The following is a 22,832-nucleotide window of genomic DNA, read 5'->3' on the forward strand; positions in this document are numbered from 1 at the left end:
TAGATTTTTGCTATTTTCATATTGTAATGTAGTTGTGAACACTATATCAGTGATAGTCTTTGGGAGAAAATTTACTCCGTAAAATCTAGCGGTGTAAACGATGGTTGCTTTGGCTTTGAAATACTGAATGTACAATGCACCGACGTGCATTTTGAGAGGAAATTTACTCTGCACAGTTTTTTCTATTTTAAAATGTAGTGGTGAACATCGTATCAGTGATATTCTTTAGGAGGAAATTTACTCCGTAAAATCTAGCTATGTAAACGATGGTTTCTTTGGCTTTGAAATACTGAATGTGCTATTAACCAATGTGAATTTAGAGAGGAAATTTACCCTGTAAATTTTTGCTATTTTCAAATTGTATTTGTAGTGGTGAACACTGTATCAGTGATATTCTTTGGGAGGAAATTTACTCCGTAAAATCTAGCTATGTAAACGATGGTTTCTTTGGCTTTGAAATACTGAATGTACAATGCACTAATGTGAATTTAGGGAGGAAATTTACTCTGTAGAGTTTTTTTCTATTTTGAAATGTAGTGGTGAACACTGCATCAGTGATATTCTTTAGGAGGAAATTTACTCCGTAAAATCTAGCTATGTTAACGATGGTTTCTTTGGCATTGAAATACTGAATATGCAATGAACTAATGTTAATTTAGAGAGAAAATTTACCCTGTAGATTTTTGCTATTTTCAAAGTGTAATTGTAGTGGTGAACACTGTATCAGTGATATTCTTTGGAAGGAAATTTACTCCGTAAAATCTAGGTATGTAAACGATGGTTGCTTTGGCTTTGAAATACTGAACGTACAATGCACCAATGTGAATTTAGAGAGGAAATTTACTCTGTAGATTTTGTGCTATTTTCAAATTGTAATTGTTGAATACTGTATCAGTGATATTCTTTGGGAGGAAATTTACTCCGTAAAATCTTGTTATATCAAGGATAGTCTCTTTTGAATTGGCTACTGTATGTTAACTGTATGAGTGTCATTTTTGAGAGGAAATTTACCCTGTAGATTTTTGCCTTTTTCAAATTGTAATGTGGTAGTGAAAACTGTTTCAGTGATAGTTTTTGGGAGGAAATTTACTCTGTAAAATCTAGCTATGTAAACGATGATTTGCGTTCTTTAAACTTTTGATATTCACCAATAAATATCTTGTAAACTGTGTTATTTGTTGAGTTTTGTCAATACCTAAGGGCAAAATGCTTAAAACAGAAAAAAAGATTTTCTGTTTTGATTTTGGAATGCGTTATATGTACAAGTACACACTGTATGCATGTGCAACCGGCAAATGGGGCGAGCTGATTAAAAATTAGAAGTTAAGAATCCCTATTACAAAGGTACATGTGTTTATATATACTAGTATATAGTTTGTCTTAAAATTTAAATACAAAATCATTTTTTATTTAATCAGTTTTGAAATCTCATTACTTTTTTATTTGATTTTATGGAATAGGAAATAAAAACTGAAATGAGACTTAATTTAATATGTTACTATTAGTATATGATCAAATTAATCGATTTTAATTTTGCATGATGGTAAAAAGTTGAAAGGAAAACACCTTTAAATTGATTTCAATTGATCAGAAATCGGTGATCGACCTGTGATTTGGCTGTATTGTGTACATGTCTTCAGTCCCGGGGTAGAACGGGGTACAACTTGTATATTCCATGCAAATTGTAGTGGTCAGCGTAACAATGGGCACTAATTACCTATTGTTCTTCGTCTGCGGCTACCGGTGTTTTAAATAAACAAACGACCTACACTGTACATGTACTCGCTACTTTGGAACAATCTTAAAATTTATGGTCGCACGAAAAAAAAAATCCATAATATTGAATTTGATGACGAATATAATTGATAGAAAAAATATTTAGAATAGAACACTTTGGTACTATAATGAAAAAAAAAGATATATACATGTACATCATGTACGTTGTACAGACTTATGGTCATTCTTATTTCAATTCTCAAAGATCTATCTTCTTCAGTATTTAATTTCATTTTTTTAGTTTTACGCATATTTCTTCAATCAATCAATCATTTATTTGAATCTTTTTACCATTTTACTTTAGTATACATAGACCACAAAAACATATAAAATGTATGTGATTTTATACATAACAGTAGGTCTAAAAGGCATGCGTGAATAAGAAACTAAACAAAAAAAATTTTGTAGGTTGCTATAAATGCGAAGTAAGGGAATTTAGGCCGGGGAGTATATTTTGTTTATCAGATAAAAGAATATCCCGGGGGAGGTGGTCACATGTATTTTCAATTCTGAATCTCTGCTAACGATGGTTTGGGACCGGTAATTACGTAGATGAGAAATTGACTTCACTTTTTAATTAAAAAAAAGTTTGCAAAATATACAATCATATAGATATAAAGAGAAAGATTGTTTAGTGAAGCACTTTTTTGAATTAATATTAGCATGAATTGTTCCCAATTCAGATGCAGGGAAACTCCACTTCGCTTAATCCGAGAAAAAAAAAACTTAAATGTATGGATTTTGAATGTCAGAAACATGACGTTGTGTATCGCACTCATGAATAAATGTTATAATTACTTCAGTTCTGAAATTTGTATGGTTCATTGCAATTGATTCTCTAAAATAATTTTATTCATGCATATAAAAAATTCGATAAGTTAATATCATAACTTGCATGACTTTTAAAACACACAAAGAACAGACCTTGTCATATCGGCTATCACTTAATTGTAAACAATATTTCACCCCCTCCTTTTTGTGCTACAATCAAGTAAAATCATATAAATAAGCACCAAGTCTGTACTGTTCGTTTATACAAAGGTCTCGGAGAAAAATGGAATTAAAAAAAATTATAATCACTGCACAAAATTCTAATTTTACGAAAACAGAAGTAGAATGCACTAATAATTGACCCGATTCTAAAACGAAAGTAGAACTTTTACACGTGGTTGACATGTATGTTCAATAAAACAAGCACAAAGTTTGCATTAATGGAAAAAGTTTATTCAAGTTATGATTTATTTTATTTAGTTTTTTAACTGACTGACCGCATATAACATGTTTAAGGAGTGGCGCATAATATTAGAAGCCATATGCCCATATACTTAAAACTGTATACAATGAAAAAAGAATTAGCCTAAAGAAAGACGTATATTTCATTGACTGAAAATCACTCTGCATAAGATTTATGTCATGTAGTGTACAATCCTTAAGCCTTAACAAATAATTTAAAAGAGATTGAGAGAGAGAGAGAGAAAGCTAAAAAGCGACACGATATAAAATTCGCAGGGAGGACATTGGAGAACTAGAGCGCGCTGTCTACATAATATATATATAAAAAAAATAATTAAAAGATGCTTCAATTTAATTATTTAACCCTGTCACATTCTTCTATAAAATAACAAAGTGTACGCTTCAAGACTAGATTTTATGAAAAATATTTAATACTGTCTTGTTAAAATGAGAGCTTCATTTAAAAGTAATTGGAAAAGGGGGGGGGGTTCAACTTAATGTGCTCATGCATTTTCAGTTCTCCACACGGTAAAATAAATTGATATTTAAAACCATTGACTGTATTGAAGTATTAAAGAAACCCACATAAAGCTTTTGATGACAGTACACATACATGTGAGAAAAAATATGAGATGAGATTTTTTTTGAACAAAAATTAAACATTTTAAAAAAGTACTTGGGAAGAAAAACCACTGCAAATACAACAGAATAATTTTCCTCAGAAAATGTCATCTACGTGTAAGGAGAAATTTAAAGAAAAAACATAAACATTTATGAAAGCTTATGTTAACATTATGGTAAAAAATTATTATAATGAAATTAATATATGAAAACTGAAAACAAATTAATAAAATGTGACTTTTTTATTTAGAATAATTTATTTTGTAATTGACTGTAATGAATTTGTTAAAATACTTTAAAAAAAAAAATCATTTCTCAGGCTATTTTAATCCATTCCCAGGTTAAAAACAATGACCACAGTAATTATCAGTAAATCTCAGCATCGACAGTAACTCAACAGTAATTATCAGCAATTCTCAGCAGCGACAGTACCTCAACAGTATTTATCAGTATTTATCAGACTCCACAGTAAAAGACGACAGTAATTATCAGTATTTATCAGCAACAACTAAAATTATCAGCAACAACAGTAATAATAACAGTAAATATCAGTAATTATCAGCAAGAACAGCACCGTATCAGTAATTATCAGACATTATCAGTAAAATTTGGGATTCTCAGCACTTTTTTCGTCCAGTAGTGATTTGACTAAATGATAAATTGTGTTTGTTAACAAGTTAAGGTCATTGTATCGACCATAGATCTTACGAAATGATGACTTTAAACGATACTGCTGATATTCCTACTTCGTCAGCTTGTTTGTCAAAACCTCAATTGCCTCGGTTTAGAAATTGCTTATAGAACATGATCCTCCATATCAAATCAAGGAAGGATATGGAGATAACTAACAGTATTCAATCTCAAAGTCCATAAAACAAAACAAAATAAGAGCAGAGCAAACACGGACCCCCGAGACATCAGGGGTGGAATCAGGTGCCATGGAGGAGTGAGCATCCTCTGCCGACTGGTCACACTCTCTGTGTGATCTTTGTCTTTATCAGGAAATAACGGAAGAAAATATTTTTCTGCATTGGTAAGGGAATTTGACAATTGAAATGTTTTAAATTCTTCACGTTTCTCAGAAAGCCTGTTAGTTAAATAACCATTGACGTCGTTTTCTAGTTAAAGATCAAAATATGAAACAGTTGTGTCAGCCTTTATGTTATCTTATTTCAAGCTTACCAGGATATATCGTGTCGACATGAAAATTGCTGATTGGAAATACGTCGTAAACATATCTTAACGTAGAGTTGAAAGCCAAAGCGTTTTCTTCTTTTCATGTAAAATATTTTGAACAAAATCTGCTTCATATGAATAAAAATATAGGTATGCTAATAACGGGCGTAACTGGGATCCATGTGGATTCCAATAGATTCTTGGAAGACCTGGAAACTATTCAAATGAAATAAGTATGCACAAATTCGTGATACACTAAATTAACCAACTCTGGAGATAAAAATAGCATCTAATACAATAAATAGAAAATAAAAATATTGGATGATTTTAATCACATTTCAATTATACAGAGCTGTATCATTGTATGTAAAACAGAAATACTTCACAAAACATCTTTAGACATTTTATTACCGATTAATTGTACTAGAAAAAAAACACACTACATTTTTTAGCATTGAATATCATGATATTTCATAAGACACAAAATACCTATCAAATTTGTTTGTAAAAATGTATGCTTAATAATAGAAATTCAGTTTATTTATAAAGCTAAATATGAATGATCAACACGTTAATACAGATCAACATGTCTATACATATCAACACGTTAATACAGATCAACACGTCTATACAAATCAACACGTAAATACAGATCAACACGTTAATATAGATCAAAAACAACATTGCCTCTCAGGTCATAGCGCATGTAGCCGTTATGAAAATATTGTTTGTAGGTAGGGAACTTCCAAAATAAGACTTAAGTGTTTTAGATGCTCTTGGAGAAGGGCTATTCGTGTCTAAGAATATAATACCTAAATAGTACAATGTATCTGCCATCTTTGGACTGACATTTCACCTGATGATATCCCATCTACCTGTATGACCACATATGAAGTGATAAGGTACTTAAAAACATAGATTAAGTGGACTTACATTTATTCCTAATTCCGTGTAGATAGCGATTTTTGTCCTTTTTTGAATTTTATATACCAGAAAGGACCATGCTTTAACAAAAGCAGGTCTTTTTATAGCGATTGATTTCGAGTAATGAATAAAGGTAAGAAGTGTATAAATCTAGGAAAAAATACTAGTATGTACAAATATATTTTAAAAATGACTGTTCAGAATCACACTGTTTGGCTTTATGCAGATCATTTCAACCATTAATCCAAAATCACTATAAACAACAAGAGCCACGAAGCATCAAAATCGGCACTGCGTATTCAAATTTTATGAATCAATTACATCTACTTTTGGATCTATTGTTTATTATCTACCTTTAGTTAATAAGATATTGTAAAAACTAAAACAAATCCATTTATTCCTTTTAGGTTTACACTTATGATATTTCCTAAAAGAAAATGTGGCAAAAAGTTTTGAAATTTATTATAATTGTGGAAAAATATGAAACTTACTTTTTATTAATACATTCCTCTAAAAGTTTTTCTCCGACAGAGGTGCAACTTGATGTTTCATATAACCATGGAAATAACGTTTCTCAGTTTTCAAAATCTAAAAACTATTAGTTTTGCAAATGATGTACATGTATATATCGTTCTTTTAATTACATTCTTGAAATGCGGATTTTTTTTTTAGTTCTTTACTCTTCACTCTTTTCTAGTCAAGTACGCTCCGAAAGAGGTTTTCATTACTCAATTTGGCACAGCATTTCAATTTCACATCCATCGTTTTTATTCAATACTGTACGATGTCTCGAATTCGTAATACAAAATTGTTTTCAATTCACCTTACCGGTCACGGTAGCCTACATGTAGTGGTAGAGCGTTCGCTTCGTGATCGGGAGGCCCGGGTTCGATTCTTGTTCGCGGCGCCGCGTCAAACCTAAGACGTAAACAAAGGTAGTGACTGTTCCTTCGCCAAGCGCTCGGCACTAGAAGTGAAAGTCACGGGTCTTTCGGATATGACCTTAAAAACGTAGGTCCCGTGTCACGGTAGGCGCTGGCACGATAAAGAACCCTCACTGCTCAATGGCCCTGAGTGCCGAGTATAGGTCTAAATTTGGAAGCCAGTCAGCGGCATACGGTGACGTCTCCATATGAGTGAAAAATTCTCGAGAGGGACGTTAAACAACATACAATCAATCAATCAATCAATTCATCTTTTTTTATATTAGATGTTTGAAATGACTATGATATTTCAAAATAACGTAAAAGAATAATTTATAAGGCTTGACAATGGGTATCTTTTTCTATCAAAATATTTGCAATTTATAGGTATGAACAATAGGGATGTTTTTCTCTTCAAATATTTTCTTTTTCAAAACAAATTAGAAGTTTTAAAGTCATACTTAATTCAACCTTTTTAACAAATAGTAATTTTCTGTTTGCATTGCTCTAGTTACAAAGTTTTGTGCCTTCTTCTTTTTTTATGTTCAGTGAAATATCTTTTTAAGATGTTCATTTTTGAACTGCATATACCATTTTTCAACGAATTTTCAGTCTTTTAAACATTGGAAATTAAATCTCAGATGTTTTTTATCTATATTAAAACAGGAACTAAATACAACACGGATTAAGGGCTTTAATTAATATAATTAAGCAGATGTTAAGGGCGGAGAAAAATAAATCGAATCTATTAGTAGTACTTGTATTAACACGGATGCCGGTGCTTTTCAGATCTTACCACATTATGAAATATTTTAGAAAATTGTTAGTGAATAATCTAAGATAACTTCTAGGTCAAATTGATGGGAAAGATTAGATTAAGTCATATTTTTTTTACATTTATTTTGTGTCTGGAAGAGCAAGGAAGTGAAATGTCTATCTCTTCAAAAGCATTCAAGAGGAGACTTGCTATCAAAGTTTTAAACCAACATCAAAAATATAGGAAAAATAAACATAAGAAATTTTATGTAACGTTGATAATATATTTATCTGTACAATATTGGATTAAAAGTTCCTATTTCAGAATATATTGATTTTTAACTCAAGCCTTTGTACTCACAAACAGAATAAAAATTCGATGTGCTTTTATGTTAAATAAGTTTCTTAATACAAAGTCATGAGTTAACAAATCGATTAATTAAAAGAAAATAATGTTAAATTCTTTTATCTTATTCCAATTACAAAGTTTTAAACTTATTTTCCTTTCACGCTTTCAGCTTTTATTGCCAAACTATTCACTCAAATACGTTATATATGTTTACATTAAGGCATGTTTCTCTTTTTTTAGTTCTACCGAGAACTGAGCTAGCTGATATTGATTAAGTTTTAGAAACGATGGGGAGTTTAATAATAAGAAAAAAGAAAAGATTAAAACATAATTTCCGTCTCTGTCAGTCCTGTTTGTTCTAAGAGATTTTTCCAACTCTGACATTCCAAGGGATACACTTTATCAACCAAACACACTTCTGACTAAGCTGTCGAATCTGTTTCAGAATGGTGACTCCTTTAACATCACTTTCTTAGTACTCTGTAATCCGTTTTACAAAGGGACTTACGACTTAAGACCAAATTTAATTTGTTAGATAACTTTTTAATAAACATTAAATTGAAATTTATTTTAATATTTTAAAAAGAAATGTGGTTAGATATTTTTACACAAATAATTTTGAAGAGAACTATTAATTTTGCAAAATTTTACAATCATTTGAAATTTTTGGTCTTAGTCGTAAGTACTTTTGTAAAACAGGACCCAGATTGTTTATTAAATCATATTTTACTTAACGTTTAATTTTTCATTGACATCAAAGTAAATGAAACATTTCTTTATATCATATTAAGAAGTGGATGTAATTATTGTTTTTAAGTTGAAAAGGACAATCATGTGTTTCTTTTACTTCAGGGTTCTTTAAATGAGTTTTAAAGGCGCTGTTGGCACCATTATCACCATATTGGGCATTTACGAGTCGGAGAAGCACTGACATTTTGATATTTAAACCCGTATCAGATACAGAGGCTCAGCAATGATAATAAATCAGTTTTTTTTTTTTTTTTTTTTTTTTTCAAGGGCCGACGCCGACGTTGATATCTGTTTTACCTATAGCTGTTCGTCCGTACGTGAGTTTTTTTGTTTAAACTTTGAAACATTTTCGACTCCTTTTATAAACCACTGGGCCAATTTCAATCTAAATGTAACTTAATTGGTACGGGCAAAAGCAAGAGAGGCACATTCTTCTCAAGCGTAAAATCATTTTTTATCAACGGGAGGGAATCAGGAACGAAAAATCGGGTTAATTAAAATCTGCTTCTCCGCAACTACCTGCAAAATGTAACCTTCTCTGATTTTTTTTTAAACATCTGATGTTAACTTCTCTCCCTCCCCCCTTAAAAAAGGGAAAGGGCTAATGCAGCTTCGTTAACACCCCCTCATCTACTAAATAGGAAAATTTCCGAGTTTGGATTTGAGGAGTTTTCCTTTTAATTTTTTTTTTGTTTTTTGTTTTTTGTTTTTTTTTTTTTGTTTATTGCTTTAGTTAACTTTTTTTTCTCCGGCTTTTCTGTCCTCAAAACTCCTATAGATCGATACTTCTCTAAATCCGCCACTTACTGCCAAATAGAGTGAACCAGATGAGCCTTGTGGCCCATAGGCAGCTAGGCTCTTACGAAATCAGGTCAAGTCCCCCTTTTTTGGAGTGGGTGGGTGGGTGGGGTTGAATACGCCAAAACAGTAGAATATTTATAGAAAGTACAAAAATAAAAGACACAAAAATATTCTTGTCAACACTTACAGATAAGATTTTGCAAACAATTTGTTTACGTTTGATTTGCTGCACTACATCCCCAGGTGTGATTTAACTATTAAGGGCAGTGCGCTCAATGTAAAACAAACTTCATTCATTTTTATTATGCAATAGTGATTTTTTTCTCTCTATTTTTAATAAATTTTCTTTTCATTTCTTTTTAATGGTAAAGACAAAATTACCAAAATATACACACCATGAGCGGTAACTCTGTTGTTTACTTTGACTATTCATTGGTGATGTCTTTTCCCCTCATTAGTCGTCGCTTTCTTGACTTCCTTTTCAAGAATTCTGGGATATGTTGTCAAATGGCGCTCTCTTCGAAGGGATACAGAATGTTAATCCCTGTTGAGATTCTGCTAGACTAGATATTTGGACTGACGCCGTCGCAGAATCCATGGACGACTACTAATAATTCATGTCTGGAAATTAAGTCCCAACTTCGGTCGTCTATAGCAAGAATTATTCATCTAGACCAGACTGCCGTTCGCTTCATTTAAGTCATTTAGTTGTTTATTTGACTCTCTGTCACTATTATTTCTTCATAGCTTACCGTTTAAGCATGTAAATCCAAACATAAAAATATTCACTGAAATCTCAGTTCAAAATATGGCTCCCGTGACGAAATTGTTTACCTCCTCGAATAAAAGAGTTCCTATAGTCTGTTTTTACCCTATGTGATTCTGAACCAAGTATAATGTGACTATTGAACATCACATAGGGTAAAAACAGACTATAGGTAAACAATTTCCAGACATGAATTATTAGTAGTCGTCCAGGGATTCTGCGACGGCGTCAGTCCAAATATCTAGCCTAGCAGAATCTCAACAGGGATTAACAGAATGTAAGCACACGTTTTCACTTTCCCTGCATGTTAAACCACATTTACAACAAATGAAATGAAAGCTATTTGCTAAATTGAATGATAGATTTTGTAAAATATTTCTATTGCCGCGGCTCTGAAAACATGTCGACACATGCCGAGGATTTCCTGTTTTAGTCTGGGATTTAAATTCTTCATGTTGAAGCACGATTTGTTTGATGTATGACTATCAGAAAAGAAGAATTTTTTTCTGTCGATGAAAATGATTATTGTCTGAAGGGTAAGAAAAACAGAGCTAATGTAATTATTGCCAAATAAAGAACACATAACCGTTTACGGTTTCTGACATAGGCGCTTGGTTACAGGATGGTGTATTTTGTGTATTATGTGCTTTTCTATGTGTGCCTGAATATCTTTTATAAAATAAAACTAAAAATTCGCCGAAATTAGAAAGTTTTAAAAAATGTCATATTTACTGTATATAAAAAGAGTAAAGGAGCGTCACTCGCCATCTTGAAAATCAGGGGGTGCCTCGGTTCACACTAAGTTTTCATCTACATCTACATTTTTCCGACCGGTGTCGGGTGAGATCTAGCTTCAAATATGACTGAATGACAACTCCCTATCATCTGTTGACCTACGTATGCCATTTTAAACAAGCAGTGAACCGAAACGTCCTCGATTCTTGCACCTGTTTATCGAAAGCAACGGAAGTGGCGATTTCGTCTATGTAAAATGTAGAGGCGTCCCGGAAATACATGGAAAATCTAGAGAGGTCAGAAATCGTGCCAAACTTGTTTTCTCTAGATTTTCCGTGTAATTCTGGGACACCTCTAATTTTTCATCATTAGAAATTGGCACTTACGTTGCTTTGGATGTCTGTACATGGTATAGAGGACGTTTTGTGTTTGCTGCATGTTTTATACGGCAAGTTCAATTCGGCAGACATTTGAATGATGTTATTTAATCATTTTAGAAGCAAGATCTCGCTCGTCACCGATAGAAAAAATGTAGATACTGGTTAAAATCAAGTGTGAACCGAGGCACCCCCTGATTTTCAAGATGGCGAGTGACGCTCCTTTACTCTTTTTATATACAGTAAAATATGACATTTTTTAAAACGTGCAAATTTTTATTTTTATTTTAATGAGGGTATTCATGCACACATAGAAAAACACATAATACACAAAATACACCATCCTGTAACCAAGCGCCTATGGTTTCTGACAGCGTCATGATTTGAAGGAGATCTGATGGTCTCAATGGAGAAGGGAGGGGGGCCTTACCAGAATATCAGTATATATATATATATATCATAGTATGTTGCATGGGGATGAAAAAAATGGGAGGGGTACTACACCACAGAAGTTTGCAATTTTGTCAATAAAGTCAAAAGAAACTGTAGTTTATTTGAATGAAATACCTGATTCAAAATTGTTTTTATCCTGCACCCGTAAAAAGATAGCTAATGCACCTCTTGTCAAAGTTGTGTTATGGGTTAGCTGTAGAACTGCTCTCTGAAAAAATATGTTTTGATAGACTGGAGAGCTACAGAGCCAGCCATTGAAAAAACTATAGAATTATTGTGCACAAAAAAGTGTGCTCGAATCGGGATTAATTTTTTCAAATTCTAAGTTGGAAATAAGCTACACTTGAATAAAGTCCTTACTTCTCAATCAATTACTTTCGTAGTTTACAGCTGTACAAAGCGCATTGGACTGAATTATCTTGCAAACCAAAATGACAATATTAATAGGCGAAATTTTCGATGATCTCAATTTAAGAACCAGGAGGGCTTTTAAAAACAATTATAAGGAATGTTTTGTTGTGGAAACACTAGTGAAAGAATGTGTTAAGAACACACGGTTAGTAATACTTTGAGATGACAGTTTTAAAAACATGGACAGATGGGGAAATAAATCGAGAAACAGTGCACTGTTTTGTGCACAATAAATATAGTTTTTTTCAATGGGTGGCACATTAGCTCTCCGGTCTATCAACATATAATTTTTTTTTCGGAGAGCTACAGTTCTGCAGCTAGTTATGGGTCAGACATCTTTTACAAGTATTGAAGTAAAGAAGTAGAAGATACAAGGTAGTATACTGTAAATTCTTAATTAAACACAAGGAATTTATTATTGCGTAATTCCACGAGAAGCATCATTCGTGAAATAAAATTTCTGGCTTTTATTTTGATGGTGCTGAAATCCGTGTATTACTTAATTCTCTTTATCAACCGCCCATTCGCGAATAAATATTCTCGCGATTTGATGTTAAAGAGCCATATCGCGATAATAACTACTCACAAAAATAAGGAATCTACAGTATACATTAATGGTATGTTGCATGGAGAGTGAAGTTATACACAGCAATAAACATGACCAAAAAAGTTATCCGCCAAAAATTTATTTCCTAAATTACCATTACCAATGTTTTCATATCACTTGGAATGGCCACATTCTTAAAAAAAATAATTAAAATTAAGTTTGTCAGGTATCTCAGGGCCATGAGCAGATTCAGGATCTCTGATTGTGAGGATATATTCCTAGACTTTTGTCTTAATTTTTTTTTTAAATTTTCAGTTTGATGTTAGCCATGTGACTGATGAAGTTCAAGGTCGTTGAGAGAGGTAAAGGTACAAGATGAGTACAGACCGAAGTGCCCTGAATCCCGGTCTGAGTATGATGAACTTTGATGGCCTTGACCTTCAGAGTCAACAGGAAAAGGAGCTTCAAAGGGAAAACGAACAGCAACAAAATGAGGTCAGTATCAGAAAGGAATCAAAAGGGTCAGGGGTCATTGGGACTTTTATGTTTTATATGACTGTTTTTAGCTCTACTGTTCAGAGACCAGAAGAGCTTATGTGATAGTAATGCGTCCGGCGTCCGTCCGTCTGTCCGTCTGTCTGTCTGTCTGTAAACAATTTTTCAAAATGCTACTCCTCCTACAGTTTTGGTCTAATTTCAAAATAACTTGGCACACAAGTAGACTACACTAAGACACATAATTCTGTGTATCGGTTTTTGATTTCGATGAACGGTGTTGCCGTGGTTATTTAAAATAGAAATTTCTGTGAAATTCTTTCAAAATGTACTCCTTCTACAGTTTTGGTCTGATTTCAGTATTACATGGCACAAAAGTAGACTATACTAAGATACATAATTCTGTATATCGGTTTTTGATTTCGATGAACGGTGTTGCTGTGGCTACTAAAAGTAGAAATTTCTGGCAAAGTGTAAAATTCTTTCAAAATGCTACTCCTCCTATAGTTTTGGTCTGATTTCAGTATAACTTGGCACACAAGTAGAATACACTAAGATACATAATTCTGTGTATCGTTTTTGATTTCGATGAACGGTGTTGCCATGGTTACTAAAAATAGAAATTTCTGTGAAATTCTTTCAAAATGCTACTCCTCCTACAGTTTTGGTCCGATTTCAGTATAACATGCCACACAAGTAGACTACACTAAGACACATAATTCTGTTTATCAGTTTTTGATTTCGATGAACGGTGTTCTATGGTTACTAAAAATAGAAATTTCTGTGAAATTCTTTTAAAATGCTACTCCTCCTACAGTTTTGGTCTGATTTCAGTATAACATGGCACACAAGTAGACTACACTAAGACACATAATTCTGTTTATCAGTTTTTGATTTTGATGAACGGTGTTGCCGTGGTTACTAAAAATAGACATTTCTGTGAAATTCTTTCAAAATGCTACTCCTCCTACAGTTTTGGTCTGATTTCAGTATAACTTAGCACACAAGTAGACTTCACTAAGATACATAAATCTGTGTATTGGTTTTTGATTTCGATGAACGGTGTGGCCGTGGTTACTAAAAATAGAAATGTCTGTAAAATTGTTTGAAAATGCTACTCCTCCTACAGTTTTGGTCTGATTTCAATATAACTTGGCACACAAGTAGACTACACGAAGAACATAAAGAGACTTTATCAACAATCATTATTCTATTTATTGCTGTTGTAAAGTTTCAAATCCCAGCTGCTGAAGTACTTTTCTCTTCCTTTGGTTTAAGTTCAAACCAGTAGAGCTTCAGTCTCGACAGAGACTTCTGGTTAAAATGATGAATTTCAGTCACACCCCTGACTGTATATTTCAATTTTTTTAAGAAATAAATAACAAGTTTATAAACTTCAATGGGAATTGAAGTGGGTCGGTCACGTGATCAAATCCTGTGAAGGCCTGTTTGACTGGCTTCTTTATTCCCTCATCTTCTTAATGTCATCTTCTCTGAGATGGCCCAATCACTGATTGATTATTGATGGAGGTTGTCACCATGACAACATGATGCTAATTAATTGTTTCAATCAAAATACTAGCTCCTAATCCTTTTTCTAGAGTCTCTAAGAGATTGAAAATGATGCTCCTGGCATTGAAAGCTGCAGTCTAATGAAAACAGTTGATGATTGTTGAAATCAGAATTCATCCTAATCTAGAAAAGTGTATTAATGAAAGTTCGATTGATGATGTGATTGAAACAGTAAGGCATTCATAGGGCTATTTTCAAAAGTAAAAGTCTGTTTTGAACTCTACAGAATATAAACTCTCTCTCTCTCTTTCTCTCTCTCTCTCTCTGCTTTTTACGTAAAAAATATGCAATGGAATATATTACTTTCCCTTCACCCAGACAGAATAATTCAGGATAAAACTTTTAATTGAACTATACTTTATGTATGCCATGGGATTTATTCAACAAAGTTCTGTTGTTTGATGATTGCCATGGAATTCCGTGATGTTCAGTTTGGTACTGGAAAAGGAAACTTTTACCTTGACCCATTTACTTTAAGTACTCTGTTAAATGACCAAAATAAGAGGTCAAATTTGTGTCCATGTCAAGGTTACTTTCAGGTCAAAGTTCACCCTGCTGTGTATGATGATATAAGAGATTTGTATGCAATCTTGTCACAGGTAGTGAATGTGTCAGAATTACACACAATATTGTTTAGTTTCTTACTGATAATTTCCTTTTTTAAAGTTATAGTTAATACAATCGGCATATTTTTTTTATAATGTTAATTTTAACATGGACAGAAAGTAGATTTTTCTGTAAATTAAACGATATGTTTTGATTTATACATTTACAGCTGAATGCTTTGCTGAAGGATGCATTTGATGATTTAATTGATGATAATACATGTAATATCTAATGTTTATACATTTACAGCTGAAAGTCCTGCTGAAGGATGCATTTGTTGATTTAATTGATGAGGATGATGAGTTTTCTGTGACGTCAGATGAGGGCGGAGACTCACTGAATCACAGCCTCCACTTCAGATCTAAGGAGGATTCGTAAGGCTTTAGTACATTTAATATGCTTTCTTTTGTTGTAAAATTTGTCAATCAAATATTTAAAAATAAACATTGTGGATTAATTTCTTTTCAAACATCTTTATAAATGAGATTAGAAATTGAAGTAGCAAGACCTTATGTTTATCTTATAAAATGCTTGATGCGACCCATTTGACCTAATTCTGACTTTATCTTTACAGAGAACCCATTGTGGAGGAGGATGAAGAGCCCTCTGCCATGTTGTTTCCCAGGGAAGGATGGAACAGGAGAACGTTCCCCCTCCCCACCTCCACCCCCTTGGGGGGGCTCCCATTATTTTGTCAACAGTTTTGAGAAGATCCAATGAGGGCTTGTTAGAGAGTGATGGTTACCATAGTAACAGTGAACAAAGCAGCACCAAATCATCCAATCACCATCATCGACCTCAACGACATCATCACCATCAGTTTCACCAGGTTCCTGATTGGTCCAATCAAAATGTCTTCTCACATCAGGGTCAGCCAAATGTTTATGACCCCTCTCACCATGGTAACACATACACATCATGTGACTTCAGAGGACAATTTTAGGTATGGGGAAATTCCCGAGAGACAGGAAGCAGAGGGCGGGGCAGACGAACATTCAGATGTTGGGGGTGTACCAGGGCATTACCATTATCATCATCTTCATCACTACATTGGCTATTACAGGTAAATATTTAGGTTTTATAAGTTCTTTTGCATTGCAATCAAGTTATAATTAGTAATGCAACAGAGTAAATTGTCAAATAGTTTACCGTAAAACCTGTCTAATACGACATGCAATGGGAGACAAATTTTATGTCAGGATAGTCAGGGTGTTGGATTATACAGTGACATGGAAAAATAACGAAATGAAAGTGAAAAGAAAGGTCTAAAGTCACAGTAAAACAGATGCAAATATGATTTGTTAATGAAATTTCTTCTATTTGGATTTTTATTACAGTGACAGACAGGATGAAGATGAACATCCAAGGGCAGACAACCCATACAAGCCATACTCAGACACACCCCATTCTCAAGGATACCAACACACTCTACAGTCAGACCAAGGTTATGTCACAAATTCTACCTCAGTTTCACATGGGCATCCTGTTCATGATACCCCAGTCTCAACAGGGCATCCTGTTCATTCTTCACAAGAATATCCTGTTCATGATAATGCTCCAGATAAGGATTTCAAAGGAGAATACAAGGTTACTTACAAACGTAGAGAAGACCATGAAGAAAATGAAAGTGAAGAGGAAGTGCCAGAGGTCAAAGAGAAAAGACCAAAATTAGAAGAGGTTCAAGAAAATACTGGACCAGGAACATTTAATGCAAAATTTCACTCTCATGGGAATATTTTCCTTGATGTTTAAAATCAAGATAGAAATGGTACACTTTAAATCAAAAATGCTGAATTCATTTCACTCTCATGGGAATATTTTCCTTGATGTTTAAATCAAGGTAGAAATGGAACACTTTAAATCCATAAATAAGAAAGGGATAAGATAAGTTCAACAGTAATTTTCCATATTAAAGTTTTTATTTGTACATTTTCCAGCTGGTGCTTTTGACAACAGACAGTTTGCTCAGCTTCAGATCCTGTACAAAGCCCGAGGCAGCTAACTCGAGGAGATCACACGAGACGTTGAACAGTACAAGCAGGAGACAAGCAGGGAGATCAGGATATACAAACATCAAATTTCACTGACCAAGGGTAATTGTATCACATCTCAATGGCTTGTATTAACCAGTATTGACTCTATCTGTGCTTTAGAATCACATATTTTCGAGGGGTCAAATTTTTGTGGTTTGAGGAAAATATATTGGTTCATTGGGATTTGATTTCGTGGTTGAAGAACTGTTCGGTAGAAATATATGTGAAAAATAGCATTTGGTGGTGGATATAAATTCATGGAATTCCTCATACCTTGAAAACCTCGAAAATAAAACCACGGTGAAAATTGATTTTACATGTACAGTATCTAACGGGCTGAAGGCATTGATAAAATTTATTGAATTTTTTCTCACTCTGTTTAATTTAATTTTTTTAAAATCCATACAATCAAACCTCTTTATCGCATTTTCAGTGAAAACAAGAAAAAACGTTGGTATATCCATGGATTTGAAATTATATCATGGGTTAAATACTTGAAGAAATAGGTGGTTGACACTACCAAATCACCTTGAACGTGTTGAAATATCCATGGTATTGAAGACTGAAATGTTTGCTGGAGATACATAAGTTCAGTTACCTTGTATAATAATTACCTTTAGCTCATAATACCAAAATATTTAAAAGAAAAATTATTGATTTTTCATCTTAATATTATTTTTTTTTCATTCATTGCAAGGCCGTAACTAGGCTCAAATTTTTACTGAGGCAAGGGTGCTGGGCATTCCTAGTCCTAGAAAGGGCAAGGGTAGTACCTAATGGCCAGTGATGGGGGTTTCCAGGGAGAGACTAAGGAGCTGATCCTTACATTACAGGTTCAAATCCCACTGCGGGATGTAGAGACAGGTCGCTTCGGATGAGACCGTAAAGATCGAGGTCCTATGTCACAGATAGTGTTGGCACAAAAAAGATCTCTCACTTTCCAATCATTTTCAGTGACCCTGAAAGCCCAGTACAGATTTAAAACTTGCAGTCTCCATCGGGAAGTAGTGGTTTCTCAATATGAATGAGAAATTCTTACAGGGGATGTTAAACAATCAAACAATTTGCAAAACAAACATTTTGAATTTTATTCTACATTCGTTCTAAATATAAATGAGGCACCCGGTGAGATGAACGAATTACAGAAATTGAAACAAAAGTTGATAATATTACATGTAATTTAGAACGAAGACACACATAATTCATAAGTTCAATGTAAAACGTTTTTCACTATTGAAAATTCTCAAAAATTTAGTGAGGCATTTGCCTCACTTGCCTCAATGGTAGTTACGGCCTTGCATTTTATACAACAAAGTCCCTCAAGATAAATATGTATTCATGACAAAAATGAATTTGCAAGAGAGGTAACTCTGTATAGAAGCAAATGAGATGATTAAACACACACTCAATACAGTACATGAAGTACTATAATTAACTATCTGATTATAATGCCCAAAAAAATAATAGCCAACAAAAATGAACATTAAAAAATACAAAATTTAAAATCAAAACAACACCACCATTTTGTTCCCTGAAGCAGTGACATATTTTTATATGTTGAAAATCACAAGCTGAAAAGACATGAAAACTGCATGCACAGTCCAGTATCACACAAACTGTAATAATTTATGAATTAATATGACCTTTGTTACGGACCCTTAACCATGCTACTACATATTAACTTCATTTACTTGAAATGTGTTGTTTGGTAGGCTCATTGAATGGTACGCTTTGTGAATAGAACTGTCAACAGTTCATTTTATGAACGATACAGTACATTGGTGAATGGTACATTTCATTTCTTGCACGGTACATTTTGTTTTGTGAACAGTAAAATACTCTTCTTGCATGGAACAGTTCGGTTTGTTTCTGAGGTGCAGTAGCACAGTTTAGGGTCTGTAAAAATCAATGGTCAATCTTGCATATGCATATTTAACTCAATAAGTGTTTCAGGATGAATGACACTTGTATGAAAGTTATCAATTAAGTGTCTCTTATCCCAGGTGAGAAGGAGGGTACATCCACCAGTCTCAAACAATGCCAGGATCTTCTGATGGAGGCAAAGACAGAGAACGCCCAGCTGAAGGGGAAACTCCAGGCCACAGAAAGTCAGGTGGAGGCCCTTCAAAGGGGGAAAGAGGAGGTAGGTAGTGAAGGAATGGTGAAACCTTGGTTGCTTTTCTACTTGGTTAACAGCAGTTGTCAATATTTGGTCTTCTTATTGCCCATTTTCTCTCCCCACTTTTTCATATTTCATTCTGTAGCATTTTGAAATATTTTCTGCAGCATAACTGTGGTACATTCTAATAATAAACATGTATTATAATCACATTTAACAATTTTTGTTAATTGATAATGAATTAAATCAAGGTGTATTTTAACATACACATTGGAGGTACTTTTAGCTCTTAGAATAGCTGAATACTAGTAATGACTCTCTAACATGTTTTTCCATACTTGACTTTTTTTCACCACATAAAACTGTGCACTTTTAACATGTTCAAAGGAAACATGATGACACACTCTCTTGAATGTAATCTTTGTTACTGTTCATCACTCTAGATATTTGATAATTTGAACTTTTCCTGAATCTCTGTCTCCAATCACAAGCTTGTGCTCAGTATCAATGCTGAGGCCTCCATTACATGGATGTTCTATATAACGGACAAAGTTACCATCACAATCTATGATATGGACAATGTTGTTTGAATTGTCATCTATCAGTATTTGAGTATTGACATCAGTAGCAATGTTAAGTGGGATAAAGTCTCTGTACTTTGTTTGTTTGGAGAGGTTGCCTTTATACTTGAATCGTAGTCCCCCAGAAGAATCAACTGCAACAACTGTCTTATCAGAATTGTCAGCAACACAGATGTCACCATTACCATTCTCTGTAAGGAGAAGCACAGCTGTACTACCTGTAGAAAACAGAGGTTGTCCCTGACTGTCATACTGGATCTTCAGTTTCTCTATTGTACCGAAGTATCTCACCACTCTGCTCTTTATTTTATTTGTAGATCGCATACTCACAAGTAGATCTCCATTCTCTATGTAATGAAGACCTACAGGAAACCAGTTGGGTGTGCTTAATAATACATTTACTGCATTCCTAGTATAAATATAAATGTCTGTATTTTGTTTATGAGCATTAGTTAAGGAAAACACTGGCTCCAGCTGTGAATTAATGGTTAGTACTTTCACATTATTCTTTGTATGAATTTTTTTTATAATGGATCCAGTCCTGTTTATTTCTGCTGTCCATCCCTAGTCTGAAGAAAACCAAACATTTCTGCAATTTGGTTTTCTTTAATATTACCTGGGAGTAACTTTGGACAAGAAAAACTTGGTAATTCTGGGCCTTTTCGGAAATCCTCATTTCTTGATTGATAATTAAGTATGGATGTGGCATCATTTCCTTTAAGAATATCTTTATTTTCTTTAACAATTTGATTGACTTCTTTCTCAGCTGTTTCTACTAAAGACCGGCTTTCTTTGTTCTTTCTTATATATTCTTTCTTTTGATTGCTTACTTCTTCTGTGAGCTGAGTGCTTTTTCTATGTACAGCTTGGCAGATTTTATCTTCTTGTTCTTTTATGGCGGAGAGAACTTTGTCAAACTCAGCAGTTGTACTTTGGTTTATGTTTCTGTATTTTGCAACAATTGTATTTTCCAGTTCTTCTGTGTCAGAAATAATTTTTTGTTCATGTTCTTGAAGAATTTCATTGATATTGGTAAACTCATGCTTCTTATGTGAACCCATTAGGCACTGAAGACATATTGGTATTCTACAGTCTTTGCAATACGTCTCACATTGGTATTTTTCGTGAGCAAGACATGATGGAAGAATAACGGTGTGTTCTTTTCTAAAAGTGTACTCCACAACTTCATGTCTTCTTGATTTGTCAGCCATATGTTTTGGTATGCATGAGAGGCAAAGGTCCACATGACAAAGATTACAGTGATGTTCCACGGGATTGGAACACACTTGACAGCAAATTACATCCTGTCCTTGGGCAGTAGCCATATCTTTTGTGATCTGGGATTAGAATAAAATCATAATAACTTGGTTGAAGTACACAGCAATGATGCAATCATTGACATTCATAGAATTTTTAATTGTCATACTGATGCATATGCATACAACATAGACACTGTAAATTTTAATGTTGAACCGTAAGCAAGTCAATCATACAAACTCACAAATGAAAAAAAAAATTATAATACATTGTACTAATAAATTAAACTAGTGCTAATTGTAACGGGGACCGTTACAGATGTTCCCCAAACGCTCCCCAACTCCCTTTTGGTGCCATATCCCCTGTAAGCTTCATTAAATAAGACAAACTCTATACATTTGAGACTTTAACAACGTTTACCCAGAAGTGTACCAACTTCATTCAAATTTTAGCATTGCACGCGTGCGCGTGTGAATGCATGTGCGTAATGACCATATCATATTGTCTTCAGAATCTATATATTTTAATATACTAAATATTAAAGTATTTAATCCAAAAGTATTAAAAAATACGCTCATTCAAGTGTATTTCTTATTTTACTCATTTCACGTGCACGCACGTGCATACATGAGCATGGTGACCATACCCTCTTGTAGAAGTCCATTACTTCTATCTATGTTCTAAATCCTACCCCGTTTGGTTGAAAACCAAGGGAGTTATAGCTGTTTAAAGTTTCAGCCAATCAGATTGCAGCAAATGCACACGCACGTGTATGCATGTGCATGGTGACCATACCTTCCTGTAGAGGTCTATAATATCTGTCTATGTTCCAAATCCCATCCTGTTTGGTTGAAAATCAAGGGAGTTATAGCTATTTAAAGTTTAAGCCAATCAGATTGCAGCGCACGTGCATGCACGTGTTTTCATGATAATTGCTATATATCATGTTGTAGGATATCTTAATGTATGGCTATGTTCAAATTTTCAAGGGATTTCGTCAAAAAACAAGAAAGATAGAGAAAATTTAGTTTCAGCCAATCAGAGGGAAGTGCACGTGCATGCGCGTGAGATCTTGCAATTTTGACCATGTCGTATTGTCTATGCTACTAATATATCCTTATATTATGAGTTTCAAAGCATTTCATCAAAAATGTAAAAAGTTACGCCTATATCAATTAAATCGGTCATTTCACATGTTGCACGTGCACGCTCTTGCAAGCACGTGCGCGCAAAATGACCTTCGTTCCGCAAATCTACATAACATGCCTACTAACCCTAAAAAGGTTTTACCTAAGTCAGATGTGTAGTTTACAAGATCACTCCCGGACAAATAAGTACCCAGGAAGAAGAAAAATAATAATAATAATAAGAAACAGAGTAAAAACAATATGTTCCCCAACTTCGTTTGGGGAACATAACTAGTGCTAATTGTAACGGGGACCGTTACAGATGTTCCCCAAACGCTCCCCAACTCCCTTTCATAGTCATATTCCCTGTAAGCGTAATTAAATAAGATAAATTCTATGCATTTGAGACTTCAAGAACGTTTACCCAGAAGTGTACCATGTTCA

General features: G+C 33.8%; 2 protein-coding genes across 2 annotated transcripts; one reads left to right on the plus strand and one right to left on the minus strand.

Moving 5' to 3' along the window:
* The first annotated feature begins 16,206 nt into the window (after window positions 1-16,206).
* LOC134246934 (uncharacterized) lies at window positions 16,207-16,943 on the plus strand. Its single transcript, XM_062729277.1, has 2 exons — window positions 16,207-16,334; window positions 16,609-16,943. Exons 1-2 carry the CDS (start codon window positions 16,217-16,219, stop codon window positions 16,941-16,943), a joined length of 453 nt encoding a protein of 150 aa, XP_062585261.1. The 5' UTR covers window positions 16,207-16,216.
* Window positions 16,944-19,857: 2,914 nt separating this feature from the next.
* On the minus strand, window positions 19,858-21,329 carry LOC134246933 (E3 ubiquitin-protein ligase TRIM71-like). The gene is made up of 3 exons (XM_062729275.1): window positions 20,560-21,329; window positions 20,474-20,478; window positions 19,858-20,432 (listed from the first exon to the last, which is right to left on the minus strand). The coding sequence occupies exons 1-3, from the start codon at window positions 21,327-21,329 to the stop codon at window positions 19,858-19,860; spliced, it is 1,350 nt and encodes a 449-aa protein (XP_062585259.1).
* Window positions 21,330-22,832: the final 1,503 nt, after the last annotated feature.

Source organism: Saccostrea cucullata, unplaced genomic scaffold (genome assembly GCF_032062105.1).
Source record: "Saccostrea cucullata isolate Sc308-1 unplaced genomic scaffold, CSIRO_AGI_Scuc_v1 ctg1932, whole genome shotgun sequence".
NCBI lineage: Eukaryota > Metazoa > Mollusca > Bivalvia > Ostreida > Ostreidae > Saccostrea > Saccostrea cuccullata.

Excerpts from the sequence above, each read along its gene's own strand:
- LOC134246934 (XM_062729277.1), top strand. The coding sequence starts at position 16,217 with ATGGGGAAATTCCCGAGAGACAGGAAGCAGAGGGCGGGGCAGACGAAC. Across the intron at positions 16,335-16,608 it reads CACTACATTGGCTATTACAG|TGACAGACAGGATGAAGATG; the intron begins GTAAATATTTAG and ends TTTTTATTACAG.
- LOC134246933 (XM_062729275.1), bottom strand. The coding sequence starts at position 21,329 with ATGGCTACTGCCCAAGGACAGGATGTAATTTGCTGTCAAGTGTGTTCC.